Raw genomic sequence first — 19244 nt, 5'->3', positions numbered from 1 at the left:
ACCAAGAATATTATTATCTATTTTTAATAATTACTTGGGTAAAACAACACAAATGTATTTGAGTAGTATTTGAGTTACAAAACAGTCATACAATGTTAATTTATGTGAAAACAAATATTTATATACCGTACTATATCAGAATTATAGATTACCTTGTCAGCCATCATGTTACTTTCTGTCCAGCTAGTAACACACATAGAGCTGCAGGACGACAGTGGACATAATTTGATAGATGCTGCCACCTTGTGGTTGAAAGAGACTTTGTACAAAGAGGCAAAGATAAACACATTTTTCAGATATAACAAAGTTCCACCATCTTTTCTACACCATGCATCACCATGCCAATCTTCTTTATTTGTAAACACTTTTTTTCAACATGTTTCTTAGAGAGCTTGAATCCAGAGACTTGTTGCTTCTGCATTTTTGGAAAGTCTTTAATATAATCCCTTTCGATCTGAAGACAATTCATCATTTGAGGATTTAAATCACTGGGTGTAAACATAACGGACAAAGACTTTTAACCTTTATTATAAAAAAAATCATAGTCCATAGTTTACCTGACTCTCACACTGCACATCCCTGCACAAACTAGACTTTGCTGTTAGTACATATCCTTTAATATTTTCTTGACCTTCAGTACTTGTTTTCTAAATACTACAGTTTTTGTTATGTAGCAAGATACAAAAGAAAATTCCTTGGATGTGTAAAACCTTGTTGGTAAAAAGGTTTCTGATTTTGATTCTTCTTTAGTAAGTTAGTAAGTATGTTTCTACACATTTTCAAAAATATAATCACTTAATGGTTTTAATTTGACAATGTTTTTAATGTTGATTTCACTGTCTATTTTTATTCACTTTTTATTTTATAAACTTTATTTTACTGCAAAAGACTAACTTTCCATTGGTACTGCTTTGGTTTTACTATGCTTCTGAGTGTTTCAAAAACTCTCCTCTGCAGTGATGGTCGTTGCCACAAACAGCGGCAGGTCAGCGGTAGTTACCGTGGAGGCAGCTGTTGCTAAAAACAGCAGCAAGTGCCCCAGTAAGTCTGTGGCATCTCAGGCTGCCACACAAAGTCCCACTGCTAGCTGCTGATGCCACTATTTGAGCCAGCCATTTCCTGGAGAAAGCCCTGCAACATATACTGCTTCCAAACCCAGGAGTAATGCTGCATGTGGACCAGGTCCATCTCATTCTATGTAAGGAGCAATCTACACTGAGATTTGTGCAAAAAAATAACGTCAGATATCATTGAAACCAGACTTGGTTATGTGCGGTTGTCAATCTAAAAACTAAATGTGATGCTACAGAGCAAGACAAACTGATTAACGTGTTTAGTGTGTTTAAGATACCTTTAAATTTCCCACAATTAAATAAAGCTGAAAGAATTGTGGTACCATGTGAAAAAAATCGGCCATCATTAATCCACTTACGTTCTTCTAGTATGTAGCTGTTGATGAATTATATGAATGACTATGATCTCTCATCCAATGTGTTATGACCTTAACCTCTTCATCCATGTGGTTGGATAATGTGTCCATGCTGATGATCCTGTTTAACTGTGACTCTGGGCATGTACAAGCACTGTGAAGAGACGAACATCATCCTAGAGGTCAATGTGAGCCCTGCAGTGGCGGTTCTAGACCAATTTTATTAAGGTGGCCAGGCTGGGGCCAGTTGTGTTGTCAGGGCCCGTGTCCACCAAAGCGTTTTTTCTGACGCCAGCGTCAACTCATTCCAATGAAAGCGCCGCGTTTTTCCAAGTTGGTATAAATGGCAGGAGCGTGACGAGGCGCTGAGTGCTGACCGTTTTTTTCCGGTTGCCGAGAGTTGAAAAATGTTCAACTTTGGAAAAAACGCTGCGCTCGTCACTGTCACTTTTTACTCAGCTGTCCAATCACAGTGCAGGAGGGGCGGGACAAACACCGCGTCCTCGCTCGTGAAATGTCATGAACCCGCATACGGACAGTCTGTGCACTCATGTTTCAGCCTTCTCTTCATGCAGAGCAAAGGCCAGAGCAAGTTGGCCTACATACTTTGTGGTGATATTTTTACATTCACTAAAATTAATAGGCTACCCTACTTGCAACACATCGCCTCCACGGAAATTATGTATGTATGTATAAAGCTACTGTTATTGCTTTTTGTGTATGAAAAGTGCTGTTTAAATGCAATGCATTATTAAATTTGCGCCATCAGAGCGGGGGCGTCCCTCTCTAACTTCAAGAAGCTCTTGAAAACGAGAAGACTTCCTCTTATAACACCTCTAACTCCTAACCTCTAAAATGCACTTCCTGTGCTCTTCTTCTTCTATCCCCTACATTTATCTTGTATTGATGGCATTTTTTGTTAACTCTTACTTTCTTCCCTATTTGATGCTCTGTTGATGCTTGTATGTTGTTCCTCAAATGTAAATCGCTTTGGATAAAAGCGCCAAATGAGTAAATGTAAATGTAAATTGTTATGATAATTTACCCTTTAAGGAGGGGGACTCAGAACAATTTCCAAAGGCTATCCATGCAATGGAAACATGGATTACAAGGACAAAATATTGTCTACAATGCTGCATACAGTTTAATGTACATTTCGTTGCAAGGAAGATATATTACTATGATCACTGTAGACCAGGGCTATTCAATTGGACCAGATTTTAAAACCAGGACACAGAGATGGGCTGGACATTTTCTCAAGAGTTGGGATCATTAGGATTTTATTGACACACTTGTATTGGTAATCCTTATTGGTTCAGTTCTTTATCGATGCTCTTATCAGTCCTATTTATTACTAAATCACTGCATATATTATTAAAAAAAAAATGTATTAACTAAATGTATCTAGAATAGCATCAAAGTCACTAATATCTCACTGGAAACAAATCTAACATGTCAGTAAAATAAATCATATTCCTGACATCAACATACTGAGTGAAGTTTAGAAAGAATGAACAGCTCAGTCCCTCCTCTCCTGCTCCTCCCTCTGCTGCTGCTGCTGGTGGTAGAGAGGAATTTCTGTCTCAGCCACCAGCTCAGTTTATACTGTGCCATATTTTAATGTAAGTGGCAAACTAAGCTGAACAGTTACTAAAGACAGACACTTTCATTGTAGCTTGTTTGTAACAATAAGCCATTATCCGAACTAGCGCTGTGCTTGTGGAAAAACAAAACACAGCTGCGATGGATGAGAGACTGAGCAGATTAAAACATTGTGTTTATTAAACAGGAGTTGGTAAAGAATTGGCTTTTTACTTGCTAAGTTTTTATTGCACCACGTACATACACTAACCAGCGTAGTTGTCAATGTCCGCAGATCAGCTGGCTGACTTCGATCCGTGTGTGCACGTGCGCATGCGCGGAGGCGCTCTGCAGACCCAGGAGCGGGAGAGGCTGCAGGTCGGACAGTTAGGCTATGTTGAGCCTTGATTGGCGGTGATCGGTACAGTGCATGTGAAACTCAACCCTGATGATAAGGAAATGATATAGCTCACTCTTTAGCGACTTCCATTCACTATAGGCCTACATGTAGTTTACTTTTGTTGTTATATATTAGATTATGGGCTGGGCCACATGCTTCAGGCGGATGTGGCCAGCGGCTGCCAATTCAGTGGGGCTACTGTAGACTTTTCGTTCAGTGTGGGGGCCATAGGGGGGTCCAAGGTCCAAGGTGGCCCCTGCCCCCCCCCAGAACCGCCACAGCACCCCTGCACTGTTACTAGTGGACACTGGCAGTGGAATGTACATTTACACCTTTTTAAATACAATTAAAAATGGTTTAATCTGCATTTCCGTCCTCTAATGAAAACACACCTTCTAAAAGTATTTAAAACTCATTACCTCAGTTTCTATTTCTGCAGTGTGTCCAGATACCTGTTCTGTGATCTTTCATTGGTTACATGGTGTATCTGTAAATAAAGAGACGAAAGAAAGTGGCCATATCACGTCACATTTGAGACCAGCTAAATTATTAAAATAAAAGGCTAAAGATAATCAAAATGTGTTTCTCTATTACAGGGCTTAAAGTTCTCTGTGCCGCGCTGTGCCAGAATTCCGGCGCGAGGCGTTTTTGTATTCAACAATATACAAATATGTCTGTGGAAAATATTCTTGCATATTTTTTAACTGTGTTAGGTGTGTGTGATGCTCCAGTCTTCCTCTGCACAATTGGTGGCTCGGTGTCGGTGTATACCATAGACAGTATATTACTGGACGAGGCCACCCCGCTGATTTGAGTGGAGAGCAGTGTTCCGGTCGCCCTGTAGTTCCCTGCTAAGTGGACGCAGGGTATTCAGCCATTTTAAGTGAGATTCCAAACCGCAGGGAGCACAACATGTTCACTTCAAAGTGCACTGTGAACTGTGTAGGGAAGAAGGGAACAACGGTTCATCAGTTCGCAGGAAGTTGATAAGAAAGATTACCCATAAGCCTTTGCGCCTCATAGGAGCTAACAATAGAGCAGACCACAGAGTTTGTATATCTGTAATTATTGTCATTGTAACTAATGTTATCATTATTTATGATTATTTCAGAGGTTGACGCTGCTTATCTTGTAAATTAATCCAATGACATTCATTCACAAGTTACATACATTTTAATAGAATATAAATAGAAGAAGTTATGGAAATATAAGTTTTGTAATTGTATCAGTTTGTTTTAACATATATTCAATATTTAATTTCAGTAAATGTTCACAGTAGCAGCGGGGATCCGGCGGAACTTACGTGTGCTTTGATGATGTTGCAGGGTGTTCCGAATGGAAACATTTTGTTCCCTTAACCGACATTCCCTGAGCAGGGATTACTGTTTATATACACTGTGGATCGGAACGCAGCCTACTACAGGGCCACTTCCTGTTGGCACCAGCGTCTACTGCGCATGATCGCGCAGCATAACCGCGGATTAAATATATAGAACAACTGCAGGAACACCGTAATTCTGGTAGAGGTACAAATGCGCCAACAAAAAGTTTCATGGCTCAGTGCGTTTGACTCGGATCATCACTGTTTAATCAGCCCACCTACAAGGTTCACCTGTCAAACACCAAAGCAGATGATTGCTCTGATAGTTTGTTTTTGATTGCCGAGAGTTTATAATCTAAGCAATACGGTTACATTTCTCATGTGCAACGGGGTGTCGCAGGGTTTTGACATCATTTTTGGGCCTACATGGATCCCTCCTGCAGGCTTAGGTCGGCTTCACTGTCCGAACTCTGGCTTACCCCCTTGGTGGATACCAAAAGAAAGGGGACTTGCACTTCCTGGCAACGTGGACACTCATTGGCTATTGTAAGGCATGGAATTTTCTATTGGGTCAATTAAGTTGTCACTCAAAAAGTCAACATGTAGACGCGTTTTTTGTTTACATGCTAGCTGTAGTTAGGCTAATATAAAGCGAAGCAATAGCAGTCCGTGTGTATTTATTGAAATAATAATGCGTTTTGGACTAAATACTTTACTGGATTGGATTATCTGGACCTTTGCCAACATAACAAGGCCAGTTTTGTGGAATGTAATCCACCGGTGGAATACGGCTTCACAGTGGTGTCAATTTTGATAATAGGCAGTGCTTGAAGTGGGCCACCGATACCAGTAAGTTACTTCTACATTTTGCTCTTCGTCCCGGGACTTTTCTTGCGTACTGGTGGGCTCTATGTGGGAGAGGGTCCAGCTGCAGCCAGCAGACAAACGTGACGGAAACTTCCATATATGATATTAAAAAAGTCTGCAGAGTGCATGGCTCAATCCCAATGTCCCCCTAAGCCCTAAAGCCCTCAACCCTCACAGACTTTACTGACATCACTTGGAAAGCGATTGGCTCCAAGGGCTCAAAATGCTGTAAACAGGAACGGGAAAGCACTTTGCCACATTATCAGGTTACCTTGAGGATGCTGAGTTGCACACTATTTATTTTATGCTTTTGCCTCATTTTAAGTCCTGCAGGCTCTTGCCCTCCAGAGTGGAGGAGAGGTAAATGTAAAAATGTATTTGTCAATAATCAATACACTATTGTTGGTCAAAACAGCATCATTAAGCAAAAACTAAAATAAATACTTGAATAAAGTGTGTATGGTGATTGCATTCCTCTGACTTCATGTGTTCTATCATCTTAAGTTAAGAAAAATTCTAACAATCTTAACATCACCAGTTTGGATGCTTGTTTGTTTACCGTTTTCTTCTTCTTCTCTTATAACGCGGATTTGCTGGGATTTTTGTCTCGCTTCCGGGCTTCCCCTGGTAACTTCCGTGTGTCACGTCATACCGCTATGAACTGTGGGCAATTCCCTCAGGCGAAGTCTGCAGAAATGCGGACTTACGAAAGGGTCTAAAAACGCGGAGTAGAGATACATCATGAGGAAAACTCAAGAATAAAAAGGTGGAAACTAGATGGAGCAGATTGGGACACATTTCAAAAATTATGTAAAAATAAGTGTGAGAGTTTAATCAGAGAAGATTTATCAGATGGGGACCAATGTAATAAAAAGTTGGTGGGAGTCATTATAACGATACGAGGAAACGATACCAAGAAGTACAGGGAGCAGAGTGAAAAAGAACATTGATAGAATACTGTGGAAAAGTTCATTGTGAGCACCAGAACCAGACTGAGAGATTAAAGGCTTCAGAAACCTTTGCAGGTGTTGCAGGTGAGCTCTTCTCCAGTTGACATTTCTGTATAATTTATAATACAGAAATTCTAAAATGTTTATACATTTTGAGATACTGGAGTTTTTATTTCCATGAGCTGTAAACCGTAATCAAGATGAAAACAACACTTCACTTTGTGTAATGAATCTATAATATATCAGAGATTCGCATTTTGAATTGAATTACCTTAGAAAATTTACTTCACCACAATATTCTATTTATTAAAGACTCATCTGTTTTTACTTTATATTTTTCATCACCTGAAGCATTTATTACACATTTTCCTCCTAGAGTCACACTGTGGACCAGATGTCCCACCTGGTGCCAGAGAGCTGCAGAGACCTGGAAGCCTTGTTATTGCCGTGGAAGTCTGTATCTGTTGGCGTGGACTGACGTGGAAAGGCGTTCTCTCCTTCTGTTTACTTTGAGTTTTAAATATTGTCCTTATTTGTGTTATAGGTCCATTTAAAAAAAAAAATATGGTTCACATTGTAATAAATTATATATATATTAGCACTTTCTGTGTTTACTACTTACTGAAAAGCTAATCGTATACCACAGATAAAATATAAAACATTAAAACTGAACTCTTGCTAAAGAATATCAGTCTAGGATAAGTTGAAAAGTGAAAATACTCCCAAGATGTTTCACATGAAATGTTGAAAAGTAATTATGCAGTGTATCTGTATCAGTGAGCCATACACCCAGTACCCATAGACTGTATAACAGAGCCTGAAGTTCCTGTAGAGTGCCTTGTTTGCTGCTTTGATATAAGTCTAGTTTAAACACAGAATAATTTGGGCACATCCAAACCATCCTGTGGGGGTAAGTGCTGAAACAAAGAATGATCTGCACAGAGTAATTATGATTCCCACTAGGTGGTTTTCTTGCAAACTCTGAGGTCTCAGAGCTGACCGAATGCACATGCAGTAAATAGGTCTATACAATGTAAACCACACAAGACCTCCTCAGAGGTCGCACTAAATGACACCTCCTACAGGGCTTCAAAACTATTCAGTGTGCAGATAATTCTTTGTTTTCACTACAGAGTGACTTCTCAGTCAATGTCACATTTGTCTCTTAAAGAAATGTCAAAAATAAAATGGTATATTACATCAACCTTTCACTTTTTACTTTCTACTAACAATTGTAAAACGTTAGCCTATAAATAACATCTTAATATTGTCATTTACAGCTGTTAACTATAATATTGTTAAGTTTAGATCACACTATTTAAAATTTAAATATGAAACCGATGATGGATGAAGAATGATTTTATGTATAATTAGTTTGATACACTTTATAACAAAGTATTCCTAATACAAAAGCAATAGTTTAATAAATTAAACTCTTGTCTTGTATTCATAACATCAATATTAAAAGGTTACAAATGTAAAAGTAGTTTTGTATGACTTGAAATGTGTTGAGTTAATATAAGGATAAAATAGGCTGAGAAGAACCCAGTGTCATAATTTCACGTCAGTAGTGTTCAGGTGTTGTGAGTAAAAAGAAAAGCAGGAGCTGAAGACCTGGAAGCTGGAACTGTTCTCTCCTGAAGAGCTGGACACAGCTAATAACATATGGCGGGTTCTGCAATCAGCTTCTCTGGCACCTGTAAAGGCAACAATGGTAGACAGTTAAGCAGCTTCTTCCAAAGTGCCATAAAGCTACTGAACTCCGAAATCGCCTCAGCATGATAACCTCATGTATGTGAATGTGAAATACACTATTTCCTAATATGTGCAATATACGGTTTTCTGCTGGACACTGTGCAATAATAACTACTCAAGTCAGATCTTATTGAACGTTTATTATAAAAGGATCTTATTTTATATTTCTTATTGAACTGTACTACCTTTTTTGGCAAATTCTAATCCACCAAACAAACTCAGAGGCGGCTCTCACACACCTAATTTCTCGCCTTAATTGAACCATCGCCTTAGTTACAGTCCAGCTTCCTGTCTGCAGGCATAATGCGCGTTATATGCTGACAAAAAAGGTGGATGAAAATCTCTGCAGTTGGCCTACAACAGCTGTTCTGCCGAATTATGCATCCACCTCTTAAGCTCCTTATGAGAAACGTCGCTGATCAAACGCAGTTATCACCTCAGAGTGTTTGCGGAATCTCAAGGAATGCTACATCTACTGAGTGTATTAACTTATTGATGACTCTAAACGGCCTTTAATATGTACTTCGATCAATCAATCATCCCCACTGATGAACCCCTGCGTGACAGTTTCAGGCAGCCGCTCCCCCCTCGGATCAGGTGCAGCCACTTATAATAGTATCTGACTAGTATCTAACTGAACAGTGATTCCGTTACAGGACGTAGCTAAATCTCACATCGCCCGTAAAAGTTACCAAGGATCAAAACATCACTATCCTACCTGCTGACAAAGGAAGATGCACGGTAGTACTTAACACAGCGGACTACCAGAACAAAGTCAACACACTACTAATGGACACAAACACATATGAGACACTGAGACGAGACCCAACCAGCGGATACAAGAAAAAGGCCATAGAATGTCTGCAACAGTTACAGAAGGACAACACCATCACCCGTGAACAATATTACCTTTTGTATCCTGGAAAAGCCATTCCATGCATTTATGGACTACCCAAGATACACAAAGAAGGAGCCCCACTCAGGATGATTATCAGCAGCATTAACTCGGTCACCTACAACATTGCCAAACACATTTCTACCATCTTAGCTCCTTTGGTGGGAAACACGCCTCACCACGTCCAAAACTCTATTGACTTTGTAAACAAAGTTCGAGGACTAAAACTGGATCCAGATGAAACCATGGTATCCTATGACGTGACTTCTTTGTTCACCTGCATCCCCACCATAGAGGCAGTAGAAACCGTTAGGAAACGGCTAACACAAGACAACACCCTGGACAACAGAACTAGCCTCAGCCCTGACCAAATCTGTAAATTACTCGACCTCTGTCTAAACACCACCTACTTCCAGTACAACGGTGGATTCTACAGACAGAAGCATGGCTGTGCCATGGGCTCACCGGTATCCCCGATTGTGGCAAACATCTACATGGAAGAAGTGGAGAATAAAGCCCTCAACTCCTTCAGAGGAACAGCACCGAGCCACTGGTACAGATATGTGGACGACACCTGGGTCAAAATTAAAAGCCAGGGAGTGCAAGCCTTCACAGAACACATCAACTCTGTGGACAGTAATATCAAGTTCACACGAGAAGATGTTCACAACAACAGTTTGGCCTTCTTGGACTGCGCTGTACACATTGAAGAGGACAGGAGCCTGCAGATTGGTGTTTACAGAAAACCCACACACAGACCAATACCTACTCTTCGATTCACACCACCCACTGGAGCACAAGCTAGGGGTCATGAGAACACTGCACCACAGAGCAGAAAACATACCAACAAGCGCCCAAGCCAGAGAGAAGGAACAGAACCACCTGAAGGGGGCACTTACAGCCTGTGGATACCCTAAATGGACCTTTGTGAAAACACAAGATCCAAGAAGAACAAAACTACAAGGGAGGAGGAAAAGAAGGTCAAACGCAACATTGTGATTCCATACGTGTCTGGAGTATCAGAGAAACTCAGGAGGATTTTCAACAAACATAACATCCCTGTGTTTTTTAAACCCAAGAACACACTAAGACAGATGCTGGTACACCCCAAAGACCGCACACCCAAACACAAGAAAAGCAATCTAGTGTATGCGGTCCAATGCAGTGAGGAATGCACAGACCTGTATATTGGGGAGACTAAACAACCACTACACAAACGCATGGCTCAACACAGAAGGGCCAATTCCTCAGGTCAAGACTCTGCAGTCTACTTACATCTGAAGAACAGAGGACACTCGTTTGAGGACCACCAGGTGCACATTTTAGACAGAGAAGATGGATGGTTTGAAAGAGGTGTCAAGGAAGCCATCTACACCCGGGTTGAGAAGCCGTCATTGAACAGGGGAGGGGGTCTACGCCACCACTTATCCCCCACTTACAATGCTGTCCTTTCATCACTTCCCAGGAAACTCAACAAACGTAACCTCTTGGCCTCAGGTGAAGATACCAACGATGGTCGTTCAGTCTTGGCCTCAGGTAGTCTTAACGACTGTAACGACTGTCGTCACAGCAACAAAGAACACTAACGAACCAGCGGTATCGATGACCCGGGCCAACGACCCCACTGAGGTTAAATAGCTGAGCTTCCCTGCCAGTCAGTCAGAACTGAAGAAGTCCTTTGGATGATGGACGAAACGTCTTCCAGTATTTTCAACCAAGTCCAGTTGCCGTTGATTTTAACCTTCGTTGGATAACTATGACCTGGATGACTGAGAATCTTCATAGACATATTATCACCCTAACGTCTAACACTAAGGTTAATCTAATAACGTTACATTTTGGCTTCTCTCTTCTTGCTGACTTGTCTTTGACTCATTAAAAGCTGCGGTTAGAACACACTAACTTACTTACACTAACTTAGCAGCTTGGGGCTGCTGGTATTTGGCCAATTAGCATAACGAGCTAACGTTAAGCTAACAAGCTATATGCCGACAGCGATACCTGTTAAATGTTAACACATAAATAAAATACAGGACATGGATTTCCTGGAGGTTCTCTCTTCAATGAACTGCACAGCCTGCCATTATTCATCCGGTTTCTGCATGTATAAATGTCCAAAAGGCTCCGACAGGCTGAGCCTCAGAGCTCCGTGTAGCTGAGTGAGGCTAACAGACAGCGAACCGAGTGCCCCCAGTGGCAGTGGCTAAAGGTGCCTGTCAATCAAAGCGACCACGGACCTAATAATGCTGAACTTTAAGATTTATTATAATTTAATAAGGTGAGTTATAAAACAATTCACCCCCCTCACAGTTGTCACGAAGGGCAAACTTAGCGATATGCACTAAAACCATTTTTTGAACCAGGCTGTAAACATGTTTTATTCTGCTGTAAAGTTGGGCATTTTAACATGGGGTCAATTGAGATTGACTCCCTTCTGCAGCCAGCCTCAAGTGTCCACTCCATGAATTGCAGTTTCAGATGCTTCCGTATTGGCTTCAGGCGGGAGATTGGAAGTTTGCCGCTTGCGTGAAACCCGGGGGTACCAGTAATAGTACGAAGCTGCAGTGGGGGCTGTTTCTCCGGAGGCTGCAGTTTCAGGACCCCCGCAATCCTGGGACCGCAGTTCTAGGACCCTAGTTCTTTTGCGACAGCGCCATCTAGTGGAGTGGGTGGCGGTAATACACAGCAACACGAAGGAGGTTAACCCTGTCTGCTATCACGGCCGATGTGCGCAGCTGTAGGGTTAACCGGTCGACATGCATATAATAAATAACTTAAGTTTAGGCACACACTCGGTGGTAGTTGTGGTAAGGATAATTGGCTTCGGGGGGCTGTAAAGAGTAACATAGATAGCTAGCTAACTAGCTAGCCAGTCAGCTAGCTGGCAGTATCAAAGTAAACAAGGTGCTGGAATTGCGGCCCTGAAACTGCAGCCTCCGGTACTGCAGCTTCATGCTACTCATAAAGGTAGCAAAACATTTTTTTCAACGGAAACGGTGGTCCCCTGAACACTCTGTTGTGTACGCAAGCGCATTGCATTTTCCTGGCTTTTTAACGCCTTTGTGTTTACAAACTTGTTGCAGTTGATTGGGCAACACATGAGACACGCCCACCAAATGGGAGAAAACATACCTAGAAACCCGTTGAAGCCGTTCAATCTGAAAATGTTGCAAACCGGTGCAAAACGTTTTGAGATTGAGCTCGCCCCTGGGGCAACTGCAACAAGTTTGTAAACACAACGGTGTTAAAAGGCAGGAAAATTCACTGCGTTTGCGTACACGGCAGGGTGTTCAGGGAACCAGCCTTTTCGTTGAAAAAAACGTTTTGCTACGTTTTGTCGGCGCTGAACTCAGCCCAAGGGAAGCGAGACAAAAATCCCAGCAAATCCGCGTTATAAGAGAAGAAGAAGAAAACGGTAAACAAACAAGCATCCAAACTGGTGATGTTAAGATTGTTAGAATTTTTCTTAACTTAAGATGATAGAACACATGAAGTCAGAGGAATGCAATCACCATACACACTTTATTCAAGTATTTATTTTAGTTTTTGCTTAATGATGCTGTTTTGACCAACAATAGTGTATTGATTATTGACAAATACATTTTTACATTTACCTCTCCTCCACTCTGGAGGGCAAGAGCCTGCAGGACTTAAAATGAGGCAAAAGCATAAAATAAATAGTGTGCAACTCAGCATCCTCAAGGTAACCTGATAATGTGGCAAAGTGCTTTCCCGTTCCTGTTTACAGCATTTTGAGCCCTTGGAGCCAATCGCTTTCCAAGTGATGTCAGTAAAGTCTGTGAGGGTTCAGGGCTTTAGGGCTTAGGGGGACATTGGGATTGAGCCATGCACTCTGCAGACTTTTTTTTAAAATGGCATTGCTTTTTGAGTTTAATGTTACATAACATAGGCTACATTTGCATTGAACTGACACAAACATTAAACATTAAATATTATTACCCTTTAGTCCATTCTGTTCCCTAGTATGGTATTAAATAATTCAAATTGTGTGGGTTAGACAGAGGGGTTTAGAGTTGTAACAATAACTCTACATTTATAAATTATAGAAGCTTTCAATCCTAACCCTTGTTATAACAACACGTTTCATGTAGTCTTGCGCCTAGCTGTTTCTTGCAAAAAGCCTACGTTTTTAGCTATAACTCAGGACACAGAAATTACAATCTAATAGGCTATTTATTAGTCATTAGTTATCATAGTAAGAATTATTAATAACGAGTTTCCCCTCTATGAAAGCACACTTCACTTACAGTGAGCCCACTGTAACAGGAGGGATCCGCCCCTCTAACGAAGTGGGGGCGGGATGTAGGTGTGTGTGTGTGTGTGTGTGTGTGTGTGTGTGTGTGTTCCTGTCTTGTAATTGGCTGGTCCCATTGGGAACGTCATGATTGACGCTTCAATACATACATGCTTGCGTGAAACGGTAGTTCTGACTTTCAACTAAGCCGAACCATGGCAAAGAGGTGAGTCTTGGATGACAAATGACATAGCTACAAGAGAATAATGAATGTTTTAAAAGTTCTTTAGCTCCTGTTATGTGCATGTTTCTTATCAGCCGACCGAATGAGACCATCAGCTACTTTAACACAGTTTTAACAAGTTTGAAAATTTGTTGTAGGGCTAAACATTATAGACCACATGATATTTCTCAGAGTTCTTCTTGATGGTAACGTCGAGAAAAAGTCATGGTTTGTAGGTTTTGTTGGCAAAACACATCTGTCGTCCTGGTTCAGACAAACAGCCGTTCATGGTGGATTTCTTAATGTTGCGTGTTAGAGCCAGGGCTGTTGTTTGTATGTGAGTTTAGGAGGGTCTGGTTATGATTAGTGGGTTGAATTATACAACAGAACAAACAGGACATATAGAAACAGCATCTGCTGAAATAAAAGTCTCTGTTCTTCCTTGTAATATTCACAACCATACTCTGGTTAAATTAAGAACAGAGAAGTTTCTGTATTAGTAAGAGCCTCTTCCTGTCAGATGCTTCTTACTCAACTTTTTTGTTTCCAAGGTGCCACACATCTGCTCTGTTTACATGGCTGGAAGGATGTTGCACATTGTGATTATGAGATACTTTTAATGTCATTGACACTTTAAGATAAGATAAGATAACTTTAAGATAATGTACATTGGAAAGGAGATTATGCAGATATAAAGGTTTTAAACCCATGAAAGCAAATGATCTCTAACATTATACCCTGAATCATTTTTTGTGTGTTTTGGTCTATCTCATGTTAAAACATAGATTTTGAACCATGCAGATGTAACTTAATGGTAGAGGTGGGGTCATATTATAACAAAGGTTTTCCAAACTGGCCTGTCAGTAGTTTTCTGTCATTGTGTTTAACAAAAGAAAACACCCAGGAGCAAGGCAGGAACTTTTTATATACAGTCTGTGGGCAGGAGAGGTCCCTGGGAACTGAGACGCGAAGTGCAACATTTGCTAGGTTGTAATGTAGGACTTATTGTTCAGAGTTCTTAAGATCCCCTTTATTAACATACTTAAATGGAAAAAACACAGGGATCCTATTGTAGCTGCGTTTGTCTGAAATGGGAATTGCACCCAAACCACAAAAAATATTATTCCTCTTTCCCTTTAGTGATACTCAGCCTTGCAGATACTGTAGTCTGGTTTCATTTGCAGAGCTTTTGCGATTTCTATTGCCTGAAGGAACATGTTGAAAATCCAGTTTCAAACAGGTTTACAAGCTGACCAGCAGGTGTAGTTTGTTATATTAAAACAATTTCCTATTAACTGTTAACTGAATCAAGTAACCAAGCAACACCTTTTCGTAAAAGGGGTAAAATGATCAGCACTGTGACTTGTTTGATTGGTTTAAGAAGTCATTTCATTCATTTAATGGACTTAATCTTTCAACCAAAGACTAGGTCTTTTTCACAGAACAAGTCACAGAAGGAAAAGCACTGGCGCAAATAATAAAATTGAATGATGGCTGAGTTCCATTTAGCTGCTTGTCTTGTGCTTGCTGGCTCACTGTCATGGCTGTCACTGGGAGACTTGATTAGAACAACACCATCGTTAATGTTGTTAGTAACATGTGACAAGTTAAAAGGTCTGCTAGAAGGTCTTTCTCTGAAGAACAGAAACCTCTGGAAAATCTTTATTAGTTTCAGCAGATTCCAAAATGCATGTTTCAGTGTCAGAAACAGACTCATTCCATTGCACAGTTTCTGTTTTGTCTGCCACCGTACTCTGCTTGATTCACTGTTTGCTTGTTGCTCTTCTCACAGTCAACAAACCAACAAGGAGCTCACCGAGGTGTTTAACCAAATCTGGTGCCTGGATACCAACCGTCTCAGGCCGGGGACTGATTACATCATTTCCCTCCAGGTCTGTACCACAAGTCTGCCACCACTGGTTCTGCAAAACAGCAGAGATACATGCAAACATGCAAACCCCACGTGGAAAGGAGTCACAGAGCAGTGCTGTGTGCATTCTGCTATGACATCACAGAGAATACAGGGCAGTTAAATCCTGTAAAACCTGTTCTGCCGAAATTTCATCCAGTTACCTGTTAGTGCAAGTAAATGGAGCCTCAGACACTATGTCATAAAAAGATAAAAAACACACCACCTGGATTGTCATAATTAGCTGTACATTATCTGTAACATAAGAACAAACAAAATTAAGAGTCTACTGCTACGCTAATATCTGTCTCTTGTACTTAAAAGATAAATGCTATTTGCAGCATGCTCACAATGAAATGTTAATCAAAAATGCACTTGAGAAACTCAGCGGATCACCAGAGTCAGTTGGATTCATCCTCTGGGAACCACGACCGTGCATATTTTCATGGCAGTCCATCTAGCGGATGTTGTGGTATTTCGGTCTGGACCAAACTGGGCAGACCTGACCAACATTGCCATACCTAAAGCCACGCTTCCAGTGTGGGTAAAAAAGGTATCTTATTGTCATTATAACTTAAAGAGCAAACTTAAGGATAGCATTATAAATTACATTAACTCAATTGCATGACAAAATAGTGAAAAATAAAGCATACAAACACTGCCTCTTAAAGTACTGCTTATATATTATTGCTCATAATATACTTTGTATAAGGGCTAGAACAAATAAAGTGACAAGTACTTTTTTTGATTGATCATTTAGTTGTTAAAAGGTGCAGAATCAATGGTTATGCTGATTTTTGCTGATTATGCAAGGAATGGCCAGTACAAGTTTCTGAATCACTTTCAACGTGCTGATGTCTGTCTGTGTATTTGCTTGTATTTTATTCAGGGAAGGGCAGGTTTTGTGGCTCAGGGCAGTAACAATGCCAGAGACATGGCCAGGGCTCCGCTCTTCAAATATGTTAATGAAGCCAAGCTCAAGAGTATCAAGACATTTGCAAGTAAGCAGGAGTTCATGTATTCCCCATCACTTACATGCTCATTTGCTAAAAACACTTTTAACAAGCATATGTCTTTTTTAAATGCAGATTTCATCAGCTTGCTGGACAACTATGAGGTGTCTACAGGAGTAGCAGAGACAGTAACTCCAGAGGAGCTTCAAGAGAACAGGCTCTTTATCGATTCCATAATGGAGACGGATGTCATGAAGGTGCGGTAGCGGTAAGAGAGGGAGTCCTCTCTTTAACACTTCTGTCATCAACAAACAAAACAGCCCACTGATCCTACACAGCAGCTTACTCTCCTGGGAACCTCCCTCAAATGTTGACAGAGTTTCAAGCTGTGACAAGTTGAAGGAGGATTTGTTTAATCGCCACTGACGTATCCCACTCGGATGCCTTTTTATAATTATTTAGTTCAAGGACAAATCAGTCATAAAATGTTTAAACATGATGATCTTTGTTTTTCCAAAGCTTTCTCACCATAACAAGAAGCATTTTAGAGGAAACACTGGAATTCATCTGCACATTTGTCCAGCTGTCATGGAGTAGATGCTTCCCTGAGCACTTTAAGGACTTTTCGCCCATGTTGGCTTAAAAGTTTGTTATTGACCTTGTAAACAGTTTCTCTATATCTATAGGCGTCTATCTAAAATTGAAATGTAGACACCAAGAGGCTGAGTAGGGAAAAACTGTCTGCCAGACGTGCTGGTTGTCCAATAATTCCGGGATTCCAAGTGCTGCGTTTTGATGGTTTATTAATAGGTAAAGTTAGGCTGTACAGGTGATCAGTTCCATACAGCGAAAATAACCATAAAATACTACAAACAGTGTGAACCGCGGTCAGCAAAAATGAGGCTTTCTTTCCATCACCCCCTCTCTCTTCCACTAACTGACGATTTCCTAAATTACTACTGACACCACGTGACTAAAGCCTGTGAGCAACCAAGAAAATGGTGTTCAAGAACACATACCTGGCTCCTACAATATCCAAGGCCAAGACTGAATTTTCAATCTCAAAAGTAACCGTAACCCGATAAACTCTCTTTGTGCCCTAAACTGTTCATCTGTACTGTTCTTTGATCCTGTTTTTTACCTGGAAGCCTGAAATGTCATCATACTTTTTGTTTATTTGTTTTTTTCATAGTGTGCTCACAAGTATCTGGTTAAGAAGGGGCAGTCGCCTGCAGACCCTGCACAGTTCAAGAGACAGCTGTATGACATCTGGTTCCGTCTCTACCACAGGGACAGGAGTGGAGGGTGAGTTTCAAAATAACAGCAGGGGGAGCTACTGCAATGTTTAGAGAGACAATCCTGGAAGTCAACAGAAAGAGCACAGGACAGGTTTCTACAGAATAACTGATGGAAGTCAATCTTTGCCATCTTCAGGACCTTTTTTCTGCAGCTCAATTAGCTAAGATGGAGACAGATGAATTTCCTTCTCAAGAATCAATAAGGCATCTAAAAAATATAAATATGAATACATACAGTTATACAACATTTAAACCCTCTGTTCCTATGTTGGTGTTCTTTTTTTCTTTTTTAACCAATAGTTTAGTTATAGTTACTGCATATAGTAATCCTGAAGAATAAATCTTTTGACCAAAAATAAATACGTCAAGGTCCACTCAATAGCTTTTCTGGAGCCTTTAACTACATCTCACGGTCTTCATCAATTAATAGAGCTATGCTCAGTTGTCATCTGTGGACTTTTTTTAGTGTACTTTCATCTTTAAGAATACATCTAAGTGGATGAGTTTAACTTCAATAGTGGTTGATGCTTTTCATTACAGTGAAGATTCCTGTGGATTCGAACATGTGTTTGTGGGAGAAACCAAGTTCGGCCGGGAGATCATAGGTCTTCACAACTGGGTCCAGTTCTACCTGCAAGAAAAAAAAAACCTTGTTGACTATAAAGGCTACAAAGCAAGAGACAACAAAGATACAGTAAGAAAATACTGCCCCACGTTCATTATGAAGATACTGAAGACAATGGTTTTCTGAAAAAACAACAACTTTATTCATGTTTGTTTCAATTAAATACGATACATATATAATAATACTATCTATTTGAACTGTTACTGAATTAGAACAAGTAAATATATGAGTTTTAATTCACTCATCAATCACACAATCATTGTTTTATAGCCTGATGAAGATGACCATGTCCTGAACCTGCAGTTTAGTTGGAAAGGCTTGGTGAAGCCAGTTTGCGGCTGCTTCATCGGTGTCAGTCCAGAGTTTGAGGTGGCCATCTTCACCATCATCTTCCTCATGACGAATGAGAAGATGACAACTGTGGTGGCGAAAGTGGACGAGTACTTGCTGGAGTTGGTTGTTTATCGGAATGGGAAATCCATCGGCACGTCCTTCCCCAAACTGCTCAGCAGTAACAACAGGGATGTGTAATATTACACATTCACCCGAGCAGTCAGCTGTCATGTACCAAATTCTGTCTTATGGAGTAAATAAAATTTCTTTCTTTACATAGTAGTGTTGGCATTTTTATTCTCCTGTTAGTGAAGTTAAGTCAGATAGGTCACAAGATTTAGAAAGATAAAACAAAAGAGCAAATAGTTGGACTATTTTAATGACTGGATAAAAACATGGTAGTGCTTAGCCCCGATTTTGGTCTGTCAGTAGACCTCCTCTTCAACAGCA

General features: G+C 40.5%; 1 protein-coding gene across 1 annotated transcript; it reads left to right on the top strand.

The window, feature by feature from the left end:
- Positions 1–13558: 13558 nt before the first annotated feature.
- Positions 13559–19069, top strand: LOC119902856 (poly(U)-specific endoribonuclease-C-like). Its single transcript, XM_038719232.1, has 7 exons — positions 13559–13679; positions 15469–15568; positions 16475–16586; positions 16674–16795; positions 17731–17843; positions 18377–18530; positions 18732–19069. The coding sequence occupies exons 1-7, from the start codon at positions 13669–13671 to the stop codon at positions 18990–18992; spliced, it is 873 nt and encodes a 290-aa protein (XP_038575160.1). The 5' UTR covers positions 13559–13668; the 3' UTR covers positions 18993–19069.
- The last annotated feature ends 175 nt before the right edge of the window (positions 19070–19244 follow it).

Source organism: Micropterus salmoides, unplaced genomic scaffold (assembly GCF_014851395.1).
Source record: "Micropterus salmoides isolate LMB-PRFRI ecotype aquatic unplaced genomic scaffold, ASM1485139v1 Ms_hic_scaffold_14, whole genome shotgun sequence".
NCBI classification, from domain to species: Eukaryota; Metazoa; Chordata; class Actinopteri; order Centrarchiformes; family Centrarchidae; genus Micropterus; species Micropterus salmoides.
Note: the sequence above shows the minus strand (reverse complement) of the source record. Positions and strands in the feature narration are given on the sequence as shown.